Genomic DNA, 20,368 nt, shown 5'->3' on the forward strand with positions numbered 1-20,368 from the left:
TAGATTGTCCTACCCCCTTTATTCATCGTGTACTTAAGTGTTCTGTCATCATAAGCAGAGTTCAAGTTTTTTAAAATAGGTCACGTTTTTTATGTCAAGAAAAAAATGCAAATATTTTATTTAGATATTCGTAATTTTCTTACGTTTATTCGAAATATTTTATGTTTTTCACAATATAATATTTTTTTCCCATTAAACTACTTCACTTTTGAAATTTTAATTAAACAGCATTAAATGAATTAATTTTCTGACTTAATTTATAATTCTTCTATTTATTTTTTTACGGAATTAATTTCATAAAATTAACATATCTTTCAAATGACATTCATTAAAAAAATGATTTACTTCGTTATTTTTGTATATTTATTCAAAAGGTTTCATATTAATTATTTTACTTTATATTAGTAACAAAGATTTTATTTAGATGTTCGGAATTTTTATGTAGTCTATTCGAAAATTTTTGGTTTTATTCAATATATTTCATGTTAATTATTTTACTTTATATCAATAAGAAAGATTCTAATATTTTATTTAGATGTTCGGAATTTTTATGTAGTCTATTCGAAAAAATTTGGTTTTATTCAAAAGATTTCATGTTAATTATTTTACTTTATATTAGTAACAAAGATTTTATTTAGATGTTCGGAATTTTTATGTAGTCTATTCGAAAATTTTTGGTTTTATTCAATATATTTCATGTTAATTATTTTACTTTATATCAATAAGAAAGATTCTAATATTTCTATTCGAAAAAATTTGGTTTTATTCAAAAGATTTCATGTTAATTATTTTACTTTATATCAATAAGGAAGATTCTAATATTTTATTTAGATGTTAGGAATTTTTATGTAGCTTATTCGAAATTTTTTAATATTAAATATTTTTACTATTCTCAATCAAATAATTGTATTATTAAGAATATGAAACGAATAATCTCAATTTTTAAATGAATAGGTCATAATTTTCGACGAACATAATCCCAAATCACTCATCTTCTTCAATTTCAATTCCTTTGACACCAACAGCACCACCAATAATTCATTCAATAACTTATTTACGAAACTAACAAATGACTTCAAGGGACAAATACAGATTTTATTTACAAATTAACACCAAGACAAGGAATTCAATATTCATACAAAAGAATAACTAGAAATTGAAACTACATATATATCTTTATGCAAATTGTGATAAATAAAGAAGATCTTTAGTCAGAAGAGGGAGGACCAGCAACAGAGCGGCTCGCCATGGCAGACAGCATCAGCTCTCAGTCCTCGACCGAGAGAGTAGCAGCGGCGGCTCGAACCCAATAATTGTGCGACTGGCGGCGCTGAGGCGAGGCGAGGCGAAAGGGCGCGGCGGTGGTTTTTAATGAACAGAACACAATATTTTGATGAACAAACACAATTCTTTAATGAACAAAAACCAATACAAAAAATAAAATATTTGAATCTTAGCATCCAATGGTTCAACAAATTTGTAAACTGAGATCCTAGTCTTGAGCAGCGAGATGGGCAGCAGGCGTGGCGCACAACAGAACTATCACATTCTAACAAGATGCAAAAGGAACAGATTAAATGGCTCATTTTCAAACACGACAAACGCTTCATCACATTTAATTCAATGTAATAAACATAGTCAATAATTCAATGAATAAGCTACAATCAATTCATTTCCTAAAAAAAAGCTATAATCAATTCATGATGATCACTAAAATTTTCAAATAAGCACCAATTTTCAGAAATCGGTACAGAACTCCAATATTTAAACCCAAACAAAAAAAAACAATGAATACATAGCAATTTAATTTTAGTGCATCATGGGGCCTTTTTTTAGCTTACCATATATGTCATCTTTCGAAGCTTGAGTTTTTCGTGGGGATTATTAGAAATCTCAGCAACAGAAATCTAATAAAGTATTCATCAAACAATATGGTATACAGGTGGGTAGGGGATCATTAGAAAGCAAAGAAACACCGAAAAAGCATGGATTTAATACCAAAAACTCGGGGACCATAAAAAATAACAAAATTTTCACAAAATTCAAAACCCAAAATGAATAAAACGAATGAAAGTTCTTACCAGTTCTAAAGCTTCACCTGAATATGAAGCTTTCTTTGTTGTTAAAAAAAATCGACCTTCAAAGGACCGAGAGATGCAGCAGTTTATCCGAAAGTGCAAATCGAACTATCTGCAAAAAAATGAACAATCAACAATCTCCATTAATACGATATGTAATTACATAAGAACCCTAAGATTTACAGTTTGAAATTTTACAGTGGCTTGATACTTGATTTTTACTGTGAATAGCAAAAGTTTCGAACTCACCTATCCAGTTGTCGCCCTCAATTCTTCAAATCGCTTTGAATTTCTTGTCGAAAACTGCAAGATTTTTGATAATGTCGTCTTTGAACCTATATCGAACCGCAGCGGAGAGGAAGATGAAAGATTTGTGAGTTTGATTCGAAAACCCTATTCGATATTTCTGTAATCGTTTAGAAGGTGGAGTAAAAATCGGAACTACCCGATTCACCTTATTCGTGATTTTCCCAAAAACCCCCCCTCCGTAATCTGAATTGGTCAATTTGTATATTTAAAGCGTTTTTCTATTTATTTTTTTGTTTTGTTCGAATTTTTGTAGACCGTCGGATGTCTTAGATCTAGCGTCTTAGAATAATTCTCTATTCTTTCGTAAGGGGGGATTCTCCATGGATCCCTCCCCTATATATATATATATATATATATATATATATATATATATATATATATATATATATATATATATACTTAGTTTTGCGCGCAGATGTCACACTCATTTCTGTTACTCGCTGTGATCCCGGACCTTTTAGCCATCGACGGATCCATTTCTCCCATTTACTTGAACTGAGGGCGTAACCCAGACAAGTTTACTTTTGACCCGGGACGCTACCCGGACAGGCCCTTACATTACATGCTTCGGAACACATCCAGCAAGCACCCTTATAACGCCTCTTAGTTAGTGCCCGAATGGAGATCAACCCACCGAGTCAGCTAACGGTGTACACAATTCTCAAATAACGTGTTAGGCTATAAGAGAACCTCAATTGATTCGTTGTGGCGAGCCTTAAACAGAGCAGAGTGCACATAAACATTTTATTGGATAAACAGTTTATATTACACGAACATTTAAGCTCAATAGCTAAATCATATATTTTGGAAAAATAAGCCCACCTTTATAGGCAAAGCCTGTCGTTAACGTTATCTCTGAGTCGGAATAGCAGCGCTAATCCTCCTGACGTTCAAAGCCTACAAGAAATCTATTCTCAATAGGTCTCCTTTGAATCTAATCTTAAGTCGTGGTGAAATGCTTAACATTCTATGATTCTCTTAGCTGGGTTTCCAAAATTTAATGAATAAATAATTGAAAACATTTCTCTTGAGTTAAGAACACCAACAATATTCTTACTCATCTTTTTTTAATAATTGGAATTATAAATAAAACCAATTAAATCATAAATACTTTTATTGCAAAATAAAAAAAAATGCAATTTCATGTCATGCTTGTAAAATTATATACGGACAGAGTGTATGCACTTGCAAAAACTTATACTGGTATGTTGGTTTACTGGAATGACACCATTGATATGCTTGAATTTACAGTTGAGTAAATGAGATAAGGCTCAAGAGGGAACCTTAAGAGGTTTCGGTTGAGATTCTTTCTTGTTGTTGCTTGAATGAGGAGTTGATGGTTTAACTTCTTACAGAAGAGATAATGAATGTGCCGAGAAGGGTGGAGAAATCTCATCAATGGCGTTGGGTGATGACAGTCGAGAGAGGAGAGAGAGAAGAGAGAGGGAAGAGAGAAGAAAGAGACGTCTGTTATGGGGGATGAAAGAGAAAGGTGTTGGTTTATTTAACCCCAATTACTTAGCCATCAAGTATTGGATAAATAACACATGTTTAATTATCCACTTACATAAAATATCTTATCCGTTAACTATGTTTATCCACTTGCTTTGACTTCTCTCTCTCTAAAGTTAGTTCCGCACCAGAGCAGGAGAATGGTGATTTCTCTGTCTGAGCAGAGGAATGGTGATACCAGGGAAATCACGGGGAGCAGTGAGATAGCTTTCGCTAGAGGAATCACTCTCGCCAGAGGAATCACCCTCCAGAGGAATCACTCGGCAGAGGAATCACTCGCCAGAGGAATCACCCGGCAGAGGAAACACTCGCCAGAGGAATCACCCGGCAAAGGAATCGCTCGGCAGAGGAATCACTCGCCAGAGGAATCACCCGGCAGAGGAATCACTCTCGCCAGAGGAATCACTCGCCAGAGGAATCACTCGGCAGATGAATCACTCGCCAGAGGAATCACCCGGCAGAGGAAACACTCGCCAGAGGAATCACCCGGCAGAGGAATCGCTCGGCAGAGGAATCACTCGCCAGATGAATCACCCGGCAGAGGAATCACTCTCCAGAGGAATCACTCGGCAGAGGAATCGCTCGGCAGAGGAATCACTCTCTTATTAATTTAATATGCAATGCACAAAATAAAATTTAAATAACTTGAAAATTTACAAATGCTTTCGTAAATCATTTTTGTTGGAATTAAATAAATTCTTTTTTTTCAATCCGGCGTGAATCATCTTAAATCTAAGTTCAAAATTATTCTAAACTTAGCTCGAGGAAACGGGGTATTACAGAAATTAATATTATTTATTTTTATTGATGATTAAATTATTTATTTTTTCGTAAATTATGTTTTATTTATTTGTTTCAACTAATTTTATGATTCTCCTAGAAATAATCCTAGTTTTGTTTCCACATATTATTTTTTTATTGTTTCAAAAATATTTTTTTTCCCAGAAATTTTGTATTTTTATATTCGAAAATTATGTTAGTTTTTTCCGTAGATTTATTTTTTTATTTTTTTTTCAAAAATTATGTTATTTTAATTTGTTTCCACTAATTTGGATATTTTTCTAAAAAATAATCCTAGATTTGTTTCCACTAATTTAGAGATTCTCCTAAAATAATCCTAGATTTGTTTCCACTAATTTAGAGATTTTCATTCTCCAAAAGATAATCCTAGATTTGATCCCACTAAATTATTGAAGTTGGGAAAAAAATTGTGAATACGATGGGATATTGCTCGGAAAACTATATAACATATACTTGTAGACAATGTATTATAATATAGTATTGAAGTAGATTTGATAATAAGAAAATGAACTACTATAGTGTAAATAATGAAGTTGAAATAATTATACTCAATGAACTAAAGCTGAATTAATTAATTCAATTAAAATATTGAAGTTGTAAAAAAATATGAATCATATGATGGGACATCGATCGACAAACTAAATAACATAAACTTTATTAAACGCTATATAATAATAAGAAAATGAAGTACTATATAGTGTGAGTAATGAAAATTGTAGGGGGTGAATCCGACAATTACGGAAGTGACGTCAGTAACGTCTGGATCGATGGGCACTAGCAACCTGAAACCACAAGCAACGTTAGAGCCCTCCGAAGAGCACCGGTGGGGGTGTCGATGGAAGGGCCTCCGACGCTCAAGTCAGTAAATCGATATGAGTAATAATGCCAGGACCGTAACGAAAATAAATAGATGATAAAGGAAAAGACAAAAGTAAATGAAGTCTCCGGGAGATCGGGGTGTCCCGGAAGTTGAATCAAAGCGGATGAGCGCTGTTGAATAAGGGACGACAAGTCTGGACTAGCGGGGCTAGTCAAGCAATCGGAACCCTTGAAAGTTGAGAGCCTGGAGGTGGAACGGAAAAACGGGAAGAGCCGGAAAGCACCAGGTTGAGAGATCGTAAGTTCAAGAATGAATGTCCATGACCGAGCCCCCTGCCCCAATGAGTTTACCTATATATAGGTCATGAAGCTGCGGAAGGGCGACTAGGGTTAGGGTTTGTTGGAATATTCCTTGAAACCCTAACGGTTCCGACTTCTTCGGAGTCCACTTGTCGTAACCTTCGTTTGACCTAGTCAGCCATGTTGACTAGGTTTCCGTAAGCCTATAATCCAGTTTGTATACTTTCGTGTTGAAATGTTTACTATGGCGCTGCTGCCAGAGCAGAGGGATCGCACCTCTGCCAGAGCAGAGAAATCATGTCGCTGCCAGAGCAGAGGGATCGCGCCTCTGTCAGAGCAGAGGGATCATACCGCTGCCAGAGCGGAGAGGTCATGTCGCTACCAGAGCCGAGAGATCGCTCTGGGCAGAATCAGAGTTGCCAAGGCAGATTCGAGCTGGGCAGTCGAGCGCTGCCGGACAGGGCTGGGCTGGTCAGTCGGATTTTATCCACTACAGTTTGTCCCCCACTCCATAGTTGAAATTTTTTCAACTAGGGAGTGCAATTTGACCGTAGGGAGTGCGATTTAACTTGTATAGGGTGCGCATAGTGAGCAGGGCGTTGCCCTTTTCTTTGATTTCGCGTGAAACAGGTGAGACGGAAAAATGTGGAATTAAATGGTCGGGGTGACATAACACTGGGCGTCCTAGATCTGCGGCACTTTCAGAGGCCCAAAATGTATCTAATGGCGCTGGACGTTACGGTGGTGATGAGTCATAAATGAGTAGATATAGAATTAATCGGTGAGTTGTTGTTGAACCGCGAATTGTACCTAGTGTTTGATTGGAAAGGTGAGAGAGGGTAATTGGATTGTTGAGAGCACGAGAGTAAATTGCTATAGTGTTGCAAGCAAAGATAACGTAGGTTTCAGATTACGCGTACATGGCTATTTATAAACCTATGCTGGGGGTAAAATAGTAAATTCGTTGCTAAAACATGCGCCTCGCGTAGTCGAGGGCATAAGAGTAAATTTGCCCCTAGGCGGGAGATTTCCCCGCTCTTTTGGTGATCTCTCCGGCGGAGGCCATTCCTCTGGCAAGAGCCATTCCTCTGGCGAGTGTGATTTCTCTGGCGAAGACCATTTCTCTGGCGAGAGCCGCTTCTCTGGCGAAGGCTATTTTTCTGGCGATGGTCATTTCTCTGGCGAGAGCCATTTTTCTGGCGAAAGCCACTTCTCTGGCGAGAGCCACTTCTCTGGCGAAGGCCATTTCTCTTGGCAAGAGCCATTTCTCTGGCGAAGGCCATTTCTCTGGTGGAGGCCAATTCTCTAGCGAGGGCCATTCCTCTGGTAAGGGCCATTCCTCTGGCAAGAGCCATTTCTCTGGCGAAGGCCAATTCTCTGGCGAGGGCCATTTCTCTGGCAAGAGCCATTTCTCTGGCGAAGGCCATTTCTCTGGCGGAGGTCATTTCTCTGGCGGAGGCCAATTCTCTGGCGAGGGCCATTTCTCTGGCAAGAGCCATTTCTCTGGCGAAGGCCATTCTTCTGGCGAGAGCCGTTTCTCTGGCGGAGGCCATTTCTCTGGCGGAGGCCAATTCTCTGGCGAGGGCCATTTCTCTGGCAAGAGCCATTTCTCTAGCGAAGGCCAATTCTCTGGCGAGGGCCATTTCTCTGGCAAGAGCCATTTCTCTGACGAATGCCATTTCTCTGGCGGAGGCCAATTCTCTGGCGAGGGCCATTTCTCTGGCAAGAACCATTTCTCTGGCGAAGGCCATTCTTCTGGCGAGACCCATTTCTATGGCGAGAGCCATTTCTCGGGCGAAGGCCATTTCTCTGGCGGAGGCTATTTCTCTGGCGGAGGCCAATTCTCTGGCGAGGGCCATTTCTCTGGCAAGAGCCATTTCTCTGGCGAAGGCCATTCTTCTGGCGAGAGCCATTTCTCTGGCGAAGAGAAAATTTTTCAGTTTGGGAGAGGCGCGCTTTGCGCTGATGGACACGATGGGTCTTTACCTCAGGTTTTGCGTGAAACGGGCTTGTGCCTTGTATATGTAAGTTCTAAATTCAAGAAGTTCGGGGTGGGACGGGCTTGCGTCTTTTACATGAAGTTTTCTTCCCCCCATTTAGACTTAGTTGTTTAAACTTAAGTCTAAATTCAAGAAGTTCGGGGTGAGATGGGCGTGAGCCTTTTACATGAAAATTTTCTCCCCCCCATTTAGACTTAGTTGTTTAAACTTTAAGGCTAAATGCAGTATATGCGGGGTGATACGGGCTTGCGCCTTTTACATTTAAAGTTTTTCCCCCCTGGGTGTGGAGGGGGAGGGGGGTTGCGCTCCTTAGAGCTGCCTACATACCCAATTAAGGGATCAAGCCCGAATGTAGTTCTGACCTGCATGCAAAGGTCAGTAAACGTGTAGTAGATTGAGTTGGTCTCGGAAGACCTTATGAAATAGAGTAGAAGCGTAGAGATTGATTTATGCTTAATTGTTCTAATTTTAGGGGTTTGCATGTGCATATTTTAAGTTAAATATTCTGGAAATTGGTGCGTTTTATGGTCTATTTTATGCTTTGCAGGAGATTTAGGTTTTCGAGATGAAGAGTGCAAATTATGGAGAGTTTGGGCTAAGAATCGTGTTTTTGTGCATACTCTGGCATGTAAGAGAAGCAAAGCCCCGCTTGCCTGAGCAGCGAAATGGAAAGCCAGAGAAATGCCAGAGCGGAAGCCGTTCCGCTGGCAAGAGCCGCGATTTCCGCCAGAGTGGAGATTATTTCCAGAGCGCGCGGCACAGATGGAAGTTGCTTTATCTTACACGATTCTATTGCTTTTAGAGTTCTACTTTGCATGGAAACTTCCATGGTGATCCATAGGGATTTGAAGTCTATAAATAGGGCCATACTCTTCATTGTAAAAAAATGAATCCCTTGCCCTAGTTTTAGACGCCATCTTTGTGATCTGTTGGCATCCGAAGCTTAGGATTTACTTGTTTTCTTAGTGCTTTCATAGTTTCGAGTTTTCATTGTTCTAGTTAGTTTTCAATTTAGTTTTATTTAGTTTTTATTCTTGGATTGTGATTGAGTGACACAATTACACGTTCAAGACATTTACGGTATTTCGTATTTCAATTCAAGTTATTTTCGTTTAATCATGTTTACGTTTTTCATTCATGTTTATGCTTTCGTTTTAATTATGCAATTTAAATTATGCACCTTAGTTTTACGCCTAGATTAGAAGTCTTTACTTTTACAAGTATTTAATTTCATAAGGAGGTTTAATTTAAGTTCTTTAAAATCTTGCCTAGGGTTTAATAGTTTAATTCGCCTAGTTAATTTTAAGTTCGATTTTAATTCAGTTTTTAAGTTTTATTTTTAATTTAATAATCAAACTCTTTACTGCTTTCTTTTATTGCTTTTTCCTACGATACTATTAAAAGCCCTTAAAGACTTTCCTTGAGAGATGACACTGGGTCAACTTACCATCACTAGGATGTCCTTGTTCTATTGCAAGTCAAACTAGAGGTGTTCTAGGTTGAGTCAGAGATCAAGCGTGATACTGTTTGAGATGGATGGCGTTCCAGCTGTTGTTGATGTCACGTCCGTCTGTCGATCGCAACTTGTATGCTCCACGTCCAACCACTTTGGTGATCAGATATGGTCCTTCCCAATTCGGGGCTAATTTACCGGCACCTGTTTCCTTGGTGTTCTAGAACACTTTTCGTAACACCCAATCGCCCGGCTTAAATGTGCGGGTGCGGATGTGTTTGTTGTAATGTCTGGCGATGCTTTGTTGGTAGGAAGCTAGTCGGATATTTGCTTTGTTTCGTTTCTCATCGAGGAGGTCTAACTCCTGGCACATGGCCTCTTGATTCCCATCGTCTGTCGTAAGCTCATGTCTGGCGGTGGGTACTTCACTTTCCGTTGGGATTACTGCCTCTCACCCCGTAAGCAAGGGAGAATGGTGTTTCCCCTGTTGATGTTCTTGTGGTTGTTCGGTACGACCATAGTACGCCGGGCAATTCATCTGCCCACCTTCCCTTGGCCTTCTCTAGTCGTTTCTTCAAGGTGTTCATGATGGTTTTGTTGGAAGATTCCGCTTGCCCGTTGGCTTGGGGGTACATTGGCGTTGAAAAGCTTAGCTTGATGTTCCAAAACCTGCAAAAATCTTGAAAGTCTGCGCTTATAAATTGGGACCCGTTGTCCGTGACGATCTCCTTGGGCACCCCATACCGGCAGATCACGTTCTTCCATATGAACCCCTTGACTTCTTTGTCACGAACTTGGTGGAAAGACTCTGCTTCTATCCATTTGCTAAAATAATCGGTCACTGCCAACATGTATACCTTCTGTCCAGGCGCAATGGGCAGTTTGCCTACAATGTCCATCCCCCATTTCATGAATGGCCATGGCGAAGTGATAGCAGTCAGGGGTTCCGGGGGCAGATGTGATATTTGGGCGAATCGTTGGCACTTGTCGCATTTTCTGGCGTAACCAGCTGCATCTCCCTTCATTTTGGGCCAGTAGTAACCGTTGGTTAGGGCGCGGTGTGCGAGGCTTCTTCTTCCCGAGTGGTTGCCACATTCACCTTCGTGTAATTCGGACAAGGCGTATCTTGCTTCTGCAGGGTTAATGCATTTCAAATATGGACCGGTAAATGAACGTTTGTACAATTTACCTCGAATGATGCAGAACCGTGCTGCTTGAGCTTTGAGCCGACGTGCTTCGTTCCGATCATCCGGGAGTATATCTCTCTCGAGATATTCCATTATGGGGGTAATCCATGTTCGTTCGACTGATACTTCGGTCACCTGTTCTTCGGCCTCGCCTTTTTGGATTGCTGGATATTGAAGACAAGTGATCGTTACGGTTTTAGGTTGTGCGGTCTGAATTGCTGACCCAAGGTTGGCCAAAGCATCAGCATGACCATTCTCCCCCCTCGGCACTTGGTTGATGGTGAATTCTTCAAAGCACGATTGGAGCTCTTTCGTCTTGCCCAGGTAAGCCGTCATTTTCGTATCTTTGGCTTGAAATGTACCCTGCATCTGGTTAACTACAAGTTGAGAGTCACTAAATACGTTAATGCGTTTTATCCCAATTTCCTTAGCTAGTCCGAGTCCGGCTATCATGGCTTCATACTCAGCCTCATTGTTGGTTGTTTTGAAATCACATCGGATTGATCGCTCGATGTTGTCTCCTCGTGGTGATGAAAGGACGACTCCAAGCCCACTTCCTCGTACGTTGCTGGATCCATCAACATATAGTTTCCAAATTCCAGTTTGATCGGGTTCTTCCGTCAGACAGCATAACTCTTTGTCGGCCTGTATAGTAAGGTTAGGTGCAAAGTCAACAACGAAATCGGCTAATACCTGAGATTTAAGTGCGGTCCGTGGCTTGAATGTGATGTCGTATTCACTCAACTCCACCACCCACTTTCTCATTCGATTGGATAGTTCTGGCTTATGCAGTATGGCCTTTAAGGGGTACGTAGTGGCGACTACGATTGGATGGCATTGGAAGTACGGACGTAACTTTCTTGCTGTATGGACCAGTGCGAGGGCCAGCTTCTCTAGCTGGCTGTATCGGGTCTCTGCATCAAGTAGTGACTTGCTCACATAGTAGATTGGTGACTGCTTTCCCTCTTCCTCTCTGACCAACAAGGCGCTGACGGCTGTATCAGAGACGGCCAGATACACCAACAAAGTCTCGTGATTCTTTGGTTTTGCGAGTAATGGCGGGCTATATACGCAGAGATTTTGGTTGGAAAACTATATAACATATACTTTATTTGAATATATTATAATAAAGTATTGTAATCGATATAATGATAACAAAATGAACCACTATTGTGCGAGTAACGAAGTCGAAATAATTATACTCAATGAAATAAAGTTTAAGTAATTAGTGAAGTTGTAATAAAAAATGAATTTTATAAGATATATATAATGAAGGAAATTTTATTAAAAGTGAAATAATATATATGTTGACCAAGTAAATGAAGACGTATACAAAATTAAATATATTATAAATTAATGAAGGAATATATGTCGGTAATTTAAATGATGAAAATTACAAATTAAATATTTTTTAAATGAAGGAATATTTATGTTGGAGAAACAATTGAAGTTTTTTTCCAAAAAAAAAAATGCCTAGAATATATTATAAATGAAGTAATATATATGTTGTCAAAACAATTGAAGATGTTTTTCCCAAATAAACATAAAATTGCATAGAATATATTATAAATGTATAAATATATTACACAATGAAATTATGTGATAAGTTATTATGGAGGTACAATAATAAAATTGTCAAATTAGGAAAAAAATTGGATTAGTATAAGCGTTAGTATAATATCATATGGTATTTTAAAATTTCTGATTTAGCGACAAAAGTATGGGGTAATTAATAATAAATTAGTAAAGTTGAAAAAAAAAAGTATACTGCACTAAATAAAGTTGAATTAATTAATTGAAATAAATTAGTGAATTTGAGAAAAATAAAATAAAATAAAATGAATCATACGCAGGGATATCGCTCGAAAAACTATATAACATATACTTGAAGACAATGTATTATAATACAGTATTGAAGTCAAAATAATTAAACTCAACTTTTGTTAGGTCCGGAGGGTCTCGAATAGGTGTATGGGGGGGGATACACCTATGGGCTATTTTTCGATAAAACGAAACTTTAAATACAAACTGACTCAACCTGTTTACTGAAAAGAGTTTTGTCAAAAATAGGGTTGACAACTGATACTGAATACTCTTCAGTAAGGAGTTATCAGTTAAGTCAAAGACTTTAACTGATACACGTAAGGCTTCAGCTGAGTTTGATAAACAGAGAGATGTTATGAATCTTACTGACTATCAGAAGATAGATCAGTTAGACTGATAACACACGCATCGGAAAACTTTTGTTTCAAAATAGCCTGTGATATTAAACACGTTGTCATCAGTTAAGTTTCTCTTTGCAATTAATCAGTTTTCAATTTAGGAAGGTAAGAGCACAAGTAAGAAGGTAAGTACTGAAAGCTAAATAACACAGAGATTTTTACGTGGTTCGGAAAATAACTTCCTACATCCACGGTCGGTTGATCAGACCAACAACTTCACTGGGCAAGTGCTTGCGGGTGCACAAACAAACCGAGACGACTGAAGATCCTATCTTCAGTACCAACACACTGGGTTGGATTTCTCACTCCTAGCGCACACTGGGCACTAAGATCTCACGGAGACAGAACACTGGTGTGAACTCCTTTTAAACACAAACACTCAATTCGGTTCGTTGAAGAGAGATTTGAAAACTTGCCAACTAAACCACAAAGAACAAGTTCTTTGCAGTCAGTTTTACCTAAGCTTTGGATATACAATATTTACCTAAGTTCTAAGAGAATGTATGTAATCAACAGTGACTGATTTTTGCTTTGTGATTCTCTTCTTCGATTCAAATTTTAGGGAGGCTTAGTTTTGCTGAATAACGAATTCGGCAGCGTTTCAGCTTATGTTGTTGAATCGGTGAAGATTGAAGTGATCCTCGAGCGCCATTTATAGGAGACGTCTTGAATAGATCCGTTGGCGGAGATGGTCTTCAAGATTTCTTCCGTTAGAGAGTAATTTGAACTTGGGCTGAGGCTTCAATCTTTGAAGTTCCTTGTTTGGTGAGAACGACTACTTTGGAGAGCAGGAGATCCGACATCTCTGAAAAGGTAATCACCAAAAAAGAATGGCCTCTGCAGAGAAAGGACGATCCTAAAATATCTGCATTTAATGTGGCTGTACTTCTGGAGTGCGTGGCTTCCTTTGAACGTTGGAGGTTCAGTCCGAGGAAGAATGTTTAACTGATACTTGACTTTAGTATCCGTCCGCTGAATCCACGTGGCGCGCATTAAGTAATCAGTCAAAACTGATCCTTCGATTGATAAGTCAAATATCAGTACTTTGACTTTGCTTTAATCGTTACATCAGTCTTCAGTCTTCAGTCCTTCGTTCTTCAGTCTTCAGAACAACAACTAAACTAGAAAAAGAACTCTAACACTTGAGTTCGAACAGTTCTAGTCTATTACAAGTGAAACCTATTGATTTTGGTATCATCAAAACTAGGATTAGGATATTTCATTAAGTTCCCAACAATTTCCCCATTTTTGATAATGCCAAAACCACACAACAATTCTAAGCAAGAAAAAGACTAAACTCAAAGTACAAGTTATTAAACAGGGTGAATACTATTCTCCCTTAACAATAGAACCTAAAACTTGCACTTTGAAGGAAGAACACAACAGTTCAAAGAGACTGAACGAAGACAAAACTGAAAAACATTAATCAAAGCCTGGACAAAAAGTTATTGTCTTCAGGTTGAGATTAAAAAGAAGTTCTTTTCATTAACAGAAAATAACTGATGAGAAATCAGTTGAGGTACAGAGCAAAACATACAAGGGAGTAAGAAAAATAAAAACACATGGAAACCCATGGACTCCAGCAGTCTGCTTGTCTGCGCCTTGAACTTCTTTGATCTTCATCTTCATCTTCATGTTCCTAAGCTTGTTCCTTTCACACTTATTTTCCATTGACTTGAGGTCTTACTGGAACGTCATCCTTAAAACTTCTGGTGATCCTTTTGCTTTACCATCTTCAGTCTTTCGACAAGATGCAAAGAACCAACTTTGAGAAGGTTTTTCTCTGACTTCTACTTTCCCCCTTTTTGGCAACATCAAAAAGAAAGCTGATGATGGAAGCTATGATCAGATGGTACCCAACTCCTAGTCTCAGAAACTCGTGAGAGGATTTGAGAAGAGGGTGGAGTCCAGAGATGCAGAAGAGGAAGACACCAATGGGGAGAGAGATGAGAAGGGAGACGGAGAAGTGGAGGAGGCTGAGAGATGGAGAAGAGAAGCGTGAAGGAAATGAAAGTATGCATAGCATTTTGGAGATATTCATTTAACGCGGCTATGCTGCTGCTGAAATAGAAATTTTATTAAAGAAAAAATAAAACCCTTGATAGCACAAGCGCTAACAAGGCAAAAGTCAGAAAAACCCCAAAGCGAGGAAAAAACAACAACCCAAGCGAAAAACAAGCTAAAACAAGACAGTAAAGCGGAGGAAGAACGGAGCCGCCGAGGGTGACAGCCGGGCCCGAGCCAAAAAACCCGCCAGTGTCAGCCTGGACAGAGCAGAGCTGACGAGCCAGTCAAAAGAGCACCAGAACGCAGCTGACCGCCAGAGCAGCTCGGAGCCGACTCCGAGAGAAAAATAGCCCCTCCGAGCAGAGCGAGAACCCCAAAAGCAAAATCGGCCGGCAGAGCAGTACCGAACGGGGGCAAGACAAGTCGCTCCAGAGCAGCGAAATCGCTCCAAAGCAGCGAAGTCGCTCCAGAGCAGCGAAGTCGCTCCAGAGCAGCGAAGTCGCTCCAGAGCAGAGAAGTCGCTCCAGAGCAGAGAAGTCGCTCCAGAGCAGAGAAGTCGCTCCAGAGCAGCGAAGTCGCTCCAGAGAAGCGAAGTGAATATCCAGAGTAGAAGAAGAGTCAAGTGCTTGAGCACGACGAACCCGAGCATCTCCGCCTCGGCAAGAGTGCACACGTGCAAGAAGCGCGCCGAGAAACCGTACCCCAGCAGACCTGCAAACACCAACCAAGAGAGAGCAGCAGACCGAGAGAGAAAAAATAGGAGACGAAAGAAAAAGAAAGAACGCAAAACAACTGCCAGACAAAGGTATAACCCAACCAACAGGCCTCCTCGAACCTTAAACACTTCCACGGGGAGAAGGGAGCCCAGAGAGGCACCACAACCAAACGGCCACCAACCAAACCCGGCCCCAAAATTACCCTCAGCCGCAAAAGTAGACCGAAGCAAAAGTAAAGAAGCTACAACCCGCAAACCCAACAAGCCGATCAGACCCAGTTCCCCGCTAGCTGTGAACCTCCTAATGCAATTACTTTTATAATCAATTCTCAAACAAACCATAAGACCCAATTTTCAAACTTCACAATAACCAGACAAGCTTTAAAGGTCATCTTCACGGGATTGTAACAATTGGGGGTGACCAAAAGACTTCCCGCGCGGTTTCCCATGCTCATAATGAAGGAACCATCAGAGGAGCAGAGACCATCAGCATACGTCAACAAATAAACAAGAGAAGATATTAAGTCTATTGCAATGAAGACACTCCTGCTAGCATCAACCGGACAAATCACGGCGAGTAAGGTTTGCCTAGAATAAGCGACCAAAACCTTAGCACCAAACCAACTCAAGGACCACAGGACAAAAGGGGCTAGGTCAACAACCAGAACAATCTCAAACCAGTGCCCCCCCGAGTTCCCAGCCCAACCAAGAGAGTGAAACAGGCAAGAAAAAACCGGAAAGGAAGAGGTCATTACCCTTGACCGGCAGAACAGGCATAAACAAAAACAAGCAAAAGAGGCGGGTGACCACACCCCAGGAAAGCGAAGTACCTTATGAGACGATCCGAATATAAGGCAGACCCCTCTTGTCATCCCGAACAAATTGGTGAATCTCCAGGACTGCAAAATCCCAGTAACCCTCCTCCGTTACCGACGAAGCCAAGCAATCAGCAACTCGGTTCCCTTCCCTGTAGATGTGAGTGATGATAATATGAAATCCCGCAATAGAAGAAAGTACCTTACGCCAGCGGCTGAAGAACCTCCAGGGAACAGTGTCGGAACGAGAGCGGAAAAGATCAACCAAGTAAGTGCAATCCGTTTCGACCCAGACATAGCTCCACCCATGGACCACCGTCTGCTCCAGGGCAATAATGAGAGCGAGAAGCTCGGCCTCGAAAGGCCAACCACGTCCAGCAGAGAAGTGGAAGCAACCCAGCACACAAGAAGAGTCTCTAATGACCCCGCCCGCATGAAGGAGATGAGGAGAGCCATGAACAGAACCATCAATGTTGATTTTGTGCCAAGGGGTTGGAGGAGGGATCCAGAACACATAGACAAAAGAGATCGGCCGTCGAGGTCTGCCAGGCACCCCCAGACCATGAAGAATCAGCAGCTCCTCAACCGAGTTAGCCATCTCGCCTAAACAGATTTGAGAAGACTCCAAAATAAAAGCCTTGATCTGAATCGACAAGGCCACAGCAGAAACCGGAGCCTCCTCAAACACAGCTTTATTACGAGCATTCCAGATACTCCAAACAGTAGACATCACCCCAACTCTCCAAAGATTATCCACCTGCTTGCTAGCCTGTCTCTTCATGGCTCAGATGATCAAACTCCCGAAATCATGAAACCCCAGAGCGTCGACACTAAACCAGAGAAAAAGATACTGCCAGACCTGTCTAGCAACATCGCAATCCCAGAAGATGTGATCAATATCCTCATCCGTAGTCCGGCAAAGAGGGCACCAGCTTGGACCAATGAAGCCAGAACGGCGTAGCGAGCTGGCGGTAGAGAGACGCCCCAGGATCGCTCGCCAAGTCACAATGGAACGGCGCGTCGGGATGAACGGAACCCAGATCCAACTTCCCCAATCAACCAAAGGAAACTTGGGGCGGACATGATCCAAAGCGAGCGCGGCAGAAACCTCTCCAAAATGAGAATGAATCCAGGCCCGATGATCCTTCCCATCACCAATAGGAACCGACACGATATCAAAAGCAAGATCCGGGAAAGTCTGCAAGAAATCCAGAGTAAAATGCCAAGAATCATCAAAGAAGTAATCCGAGACTGGCTGCCTGAGAATCTGATGAACATTAGCAGGAATCCCGATTCTGTCCACCAGCCGATACCCCAACCAATTATCCAGCCAAAAAAGCACAGTGGAACCAGAACCAATAGAACAGTGAGTGTCTCTAACAAGCTCCTAAATAGCGGCGCGGGTGCTTAACCAAATCATGGAGGAGAACCAAAGAGAGCGAGGCCTCAAACAGGAATCCAGATAGCGCTGACGGAAAAGCTGAAAACCAATAGAATCCGAGGTAACCAGCAACCAGCCCAGACGGAGCATGAAGCTCTGACTGATGTGAGTAAAGGACTTCACATTCAGCCCTCCCTGATTCTTAGCAGCACAGACTCTATTCCAAGACACCGAAGATCTAGGTTTAGAAGTAGTGCAACCTGTCCAAATAAAGGACCGGCAGGCTTTATCCAGATCATGAAGCAGCTTGGCCGGCCATTTATAAATCAACATGCTATGGACAGCCGCACTCTGGTTGACGGAAGTGACAAGACAAATACGCCCAGCCATAGATAACTGCATGCCCTGCCATCTAGGAAAGTGCGCAATGATGCGGTCACGGATGCAAGAAAGGCGACCAGTAGAAGCACGTCCCGCAAAAATGGGGACCCCCAGATAAACAAAAGGCAGAGAGCCGATGGAGAACCCCAACTCTCTCTGCAAACGACGCTTCAGCTGAACAGGCACCCCTCTACCAAAGAAAATTGTGGATTTGGCTTTATTGCATAATTGTCCAGACACAGAAGCTTAGATCTGAAGAATAGAGTCAATCATCCTGCAACTGCGCTTCGTAGCTTTGCAAAACAAAAGAACATCATCAGCATACAGAAGATGAGAAGGGAAGAGCAGGGAGCGAGACATCCTCATCCGAGCAATAAAGCCCATGTCAGCAGCCTCCAGGAGAAGGCGACTCAAGACCTATTCAGCCAGACCAAACAAAATCGGCGACAGAGGGTCCCCCTGGCGGACGCCACGAGAGCAGCTGAAGAAACCATGAGTTTCCCTATTGAAGAGGACAGAGATCCGAGCTGACTCGAAGATAACTCTGATCCAAAGCCGAAAAATCTGCGAGAAACCGAAACTGAGCAGAACCGTCTCAATGAAATCCCAGTTCAGAGTATCAAAAGCTTTCTTGATGTCCACTTTCAGGGCCATGTTCATTCCCTGGATCGATCGCTCCATGTAATTAACCCCTTCAGAAGCGAGCATAATACATTCCTGAATAGAGCGCCCAGAGATAAAACCGAACTGATTAGCAGAGACAATGTCAGCCGCCACCATATTCAGACGAGACGCCAAAATCTTGGTAATGACTTTAAAAAAGAAATTCCCCAGCACAATAGGACGGAAATCAGAGACCAGCATCGCATCATTCTTCTTGGGAAGAAGGCAAAGCAGGTTGGAGTTGAGGCCCTGAGGGAGATAACCATGCATGAAGAACCGACGGACCGCGGCAACAACATCCTCTCCCACAATCTCCCAAGAATGTTGGAAGAAAGCCCCGTTAAAACCATCGGGACCGGGGGAGCTATTCCTATCCATGGAGAAGACCACCGAGCGAACATCATCCGCCGAAGGGATATCCATGAGCAACGCAGCATGGGCAGGAGAGACCAAAGCAGGAATGTAGCCAGAAATCCACGACCTATCCACCATCCCAGAAGTCGGCTCAGAAAAGAGATCCTCGTAGAAGTGAATCACATGAGCAGCCATGGTGACCGGGTCCTCCGAAATAACCCCATCAATACTCAGCTGCTTGATATTCTGCTTGGAGCGACGCCATTTAACCATAGCATGAAAGAAACCGGTGTTTCTATCTCCATCAGAAAGCCAAGAAACCCGACTTTGATGCCGCAAGTGTTCGGATTTGCGAAGAAGGACAGAACCAATGCGAGCTTGCAAATTTACTTCCTGATCAAACAGGTCATCCGTGTACCCCTGCTCGTCAATACTCTCTTGGAGAGAGCTCAAATCCTGTTGAAGCTCGGCAAGAGCAACATTGTAGTTCCCAAAGGTGTCCCTATTCCAAGTCTTGAGGATCGGCCGAAGGCGTTTCAGCTTTTTCATCACCCTGACCATCGGGCAGAGACAGTCCAGCGGCGAAGCCCAGGAAGCCCGAACCTGATCAAGAAAACCCTCATGATTACACCACATATTCAGAAAATGAAAACAACGTCCCGTCGAGGTAGTGGCAGAGTCCAGACATCTTAAAAGAATGGGGGAATGATCAGAGCCTAGTCGAGGAAGCACCAGAGAAGACGCCGAGTACCAGAGATCAGCGAAGGCTTGGGAGAAAAGAGCCCTGTCAAGAACCGACTCAGTCGGGAAAGGAAACCTTCGCCGATCAGTCCAAGTGAAGAAAGGCCCAGAGGACTCCGGCTGGATAAGATCCTGGTCATCAATGAAGGCGCGGAACTCAGCACAGGGAGTAGAGGCCGGAACTCTGCGTCCCCGCCGCTCATGAGCCCCTAAAATAGAGTTGAAATCCCCGATCATGAGGAAAGGGCCCACAATGAAATGCTCAATGTCTGACCAGAGTTGACGGCGTTCCACATAATCACATGAAGCATGAGTGAAGGCCAGAGTGCAGACAATCCCGAGAATGGAGCATTTAAGGACAACCACCTGATCAGAGGAAAAAACCACCTCCGGAGTAAGCGAATCATCAGCGAACACCCAAATATTGGAACGACGCCTGTTTCTATTATTCTGATAAACCGGCGCAAGATGTAAAGAATGCCAAAAAGAAGAAGGAATCCTAGAAAACCGAGTCTTAGGCTCCAAAATGCCCAGGAGACACGGGCTATAAGTACGACAATAATGAGAAAGAAGAGGCATAGACGACGAAATGCCTCTAATGTTCCAACATAGGACATTCATAGAGAACCG

General features: G+C 41.8%; 1 protein-coding gene and 1 long non-coding RNA gene across 2 annotated transcripts; both read right to left on the minus strand.

The window, feature by feature from the left end:
• Nucleotides 1–1,118: 1,118 nt before the first annotated feature.
• On the minus strand, nucleotides 1,119–2,544 carry LOC131014131 (uncharacterized). The gene is made up of 3 exons (XR_009098075.1): nucleotides 2,328–2,544; nucleotides 2,082–2,190; nucleotides 1,119–1,549 (listed from the first exon to the last, which is right to left on the minus strand). It is a non-coding gene; the product is annotated as an uncharacterized LOC131014131 (long non-coding RNA).
• Nucleotides 2,545–9,697: 7,153 nt separating this feature from the next.
• LOC131018675 (uncharacterized) lies at nucleotides 9,698–16,155 on the minus strand. The gene is made up of 2 exons (XM_057947388.1): nucleotides 15,743–16,155; nucleotides 9,698–11,522 (listed from the first exon to the last, which is right to left on the minus strand). Exons 1-2 carry the CDS (start codon nucleotides 16,153–16,155, stop codon nucleotides 9,698–9,700), a joined length of 2,238 nt encoding a protein of 745 aa, XP_057803371.1.
• Nucleotides 16,156–20,368: the final 4,213 nt, after the last annotated feature.

Source organism: Salvia miltiorrhiza, chromosome 3, assembly GCF_028751815.1.
Source record: "Salvia miltiorrhiza cultivar Shanhuang (shh) chromosome 3, IMPLAD_Smil_shh, whole genome shotgun sequence".
Lineage (NCBI taxonomy): Eukaryota > Viridiplantae > Streptophyta > Magnoliopsida > Lamiales > Lamiaceae > Salvia > Salvia miltiorrhiza.

Coding starts and splice junctions, on each gene's coding strand:
- LOC131018675 (XM_057947388.1), bottom strand. CDS start 16,155: ATGACCTCTTCCTTTCCGGTTTTTTCTTGCCTGTTTCACTCTCTTGGT. Junction 11,523..15,742: donor TTTGAAAATTGGGTCTTATG/GTTTGTTTGAGA, acceptor CTGCGTATATAG/CCCGCCATTACTCGCAAAAC.